The sequence below is a fragment of the Lupinus angustifolius genome, chromosome LG17 (genome assembly GCF_001865875.1).
Source record: "Lupinus angustifolius cultivar Tanjil chromosome LG17, LupAngTanjil_v1.0, whole genome shotgun sequence".
Lineage (NCBI taxonomy): Eukaryota > Viridiplantae > Streptophyta > Magnoliopsida > Fabales > Fabaceae > Lupinus > Lupinus angustifolius.
In genome coordinates this window covers 7354593-7355734 of record NC_032025.1, presented here as the reverse complement: position 1 = coordinate 7355734, position 1142 = coordinate 7354593, and the positions used below count along the sequence as shown (strand labels likewise).

Sequence of the window (1142 nt, the reverse complement as noted above, 5' to 3'; positions counted from 1 at the left end):
CACCTTAAATTAAACATTATCATAAACACACAAAAAATATAATATAAATTACCCCGAATACAACAAATACATTTTAATTCAAAAAATGAAATATATAAAAATTGAATATGTAGTATCACAAAGTATTCGTCGGCAGACACGAAGTTTGAGATGAGGTGGAGGACATGAGGTTTGAGATAAGGGATTCTAAGTGGGTCAGGTCGGGGCCTAAGATCAGGGCGAGTTGTTGTTGCTGAGTCGGATCGGTAGCCATTGATGATGGTGGCGGTTTCAGATTCAAAGGATAGAGAGGTTTTTGGGGGGTTTTGTTTTGGAGTGCGGTTGCAGTGGGTTTATATATGTATGATGGGGAGTGTTTTGGTGTTGGCGGCAGCTTAAGAGAGAGGGAAGCGTAGAAAAGGAGTTGGATAATTCTTTTTTGTTGTGGGAGGTGTTTTAATTGGCAGCTCTGAAGTTTTGCTTATCCACTCTTATTATTTTATTTTTTACTTTTTGCTTTTTTTAAATAAAAAACCTTTTATACAGTAGGGTTTGTGAAGGTAAAACACTAATGCTCCTCCTATAATCATAAATCCAACAAACATTAAATTGTAGTGATTAGCGTGTCAATGCATATGCATGCTTCCTATCAATCGGCCTACATGTTTAAGTATTTGATTTTGGAGAATTATAATGTTTTTGTTATATTATTCCAAGAATAAGTTAGTAGATCTAAACCATTAATTTTAGAAAAATTCGATGGTTTAAATTAGTGAGTAGATCTAAATCATTAGATGTCCATAAAATTGATGGTTAGGATGGGGAATATGTGAATCCCTCCTCATATTGTGTATGCTTTATTATAAAATTTTTATATTTAATGTACTTTGTATTATATTTTGTCTTTGTTAGAATATTCCATTCAAGGTAAGAGGGTGATTTCTACTTATAATTAATATCTTGGTGGTGGTTATTTAGGATTATTAACAAGATACTCATGCATTTACACGATGTAATATTTATTTGCCTCATGATTAAGAACACTCATATTATATATATATTCATATGATTAAAAACACACATGTTATGTATGAATTTGCATGTTTAAAAACACACATGTTACTCATGCACTCGTACCGTTAAGAATACACATGTTACATTTG

The 1142-nt window shown here is 32.1% G+C and overlaps 1 protein-coding gene across 1 annotated transcript in view; it reads right to left on the bottom strand.

The window, feature by feature from the left end:
• The window catches only part of LOC109331489 (importin-5-like), a 14630-nt gene extending 14347 nt beyond the window's left edge, over nucleotides 1-283 (bottom strand). Inside the window, exon 1 of the mRNA XM_019566026.1 lies at nucleotides 153-283. Coding sequence (XP_019421571.1) covers nucleotides 153-253 — 101 coding nt within the window. The 5' untranslated portion in view covers nucleotides 254-283. The remainder of the gene's footprint in view (nucleotides 1-152) is intronic.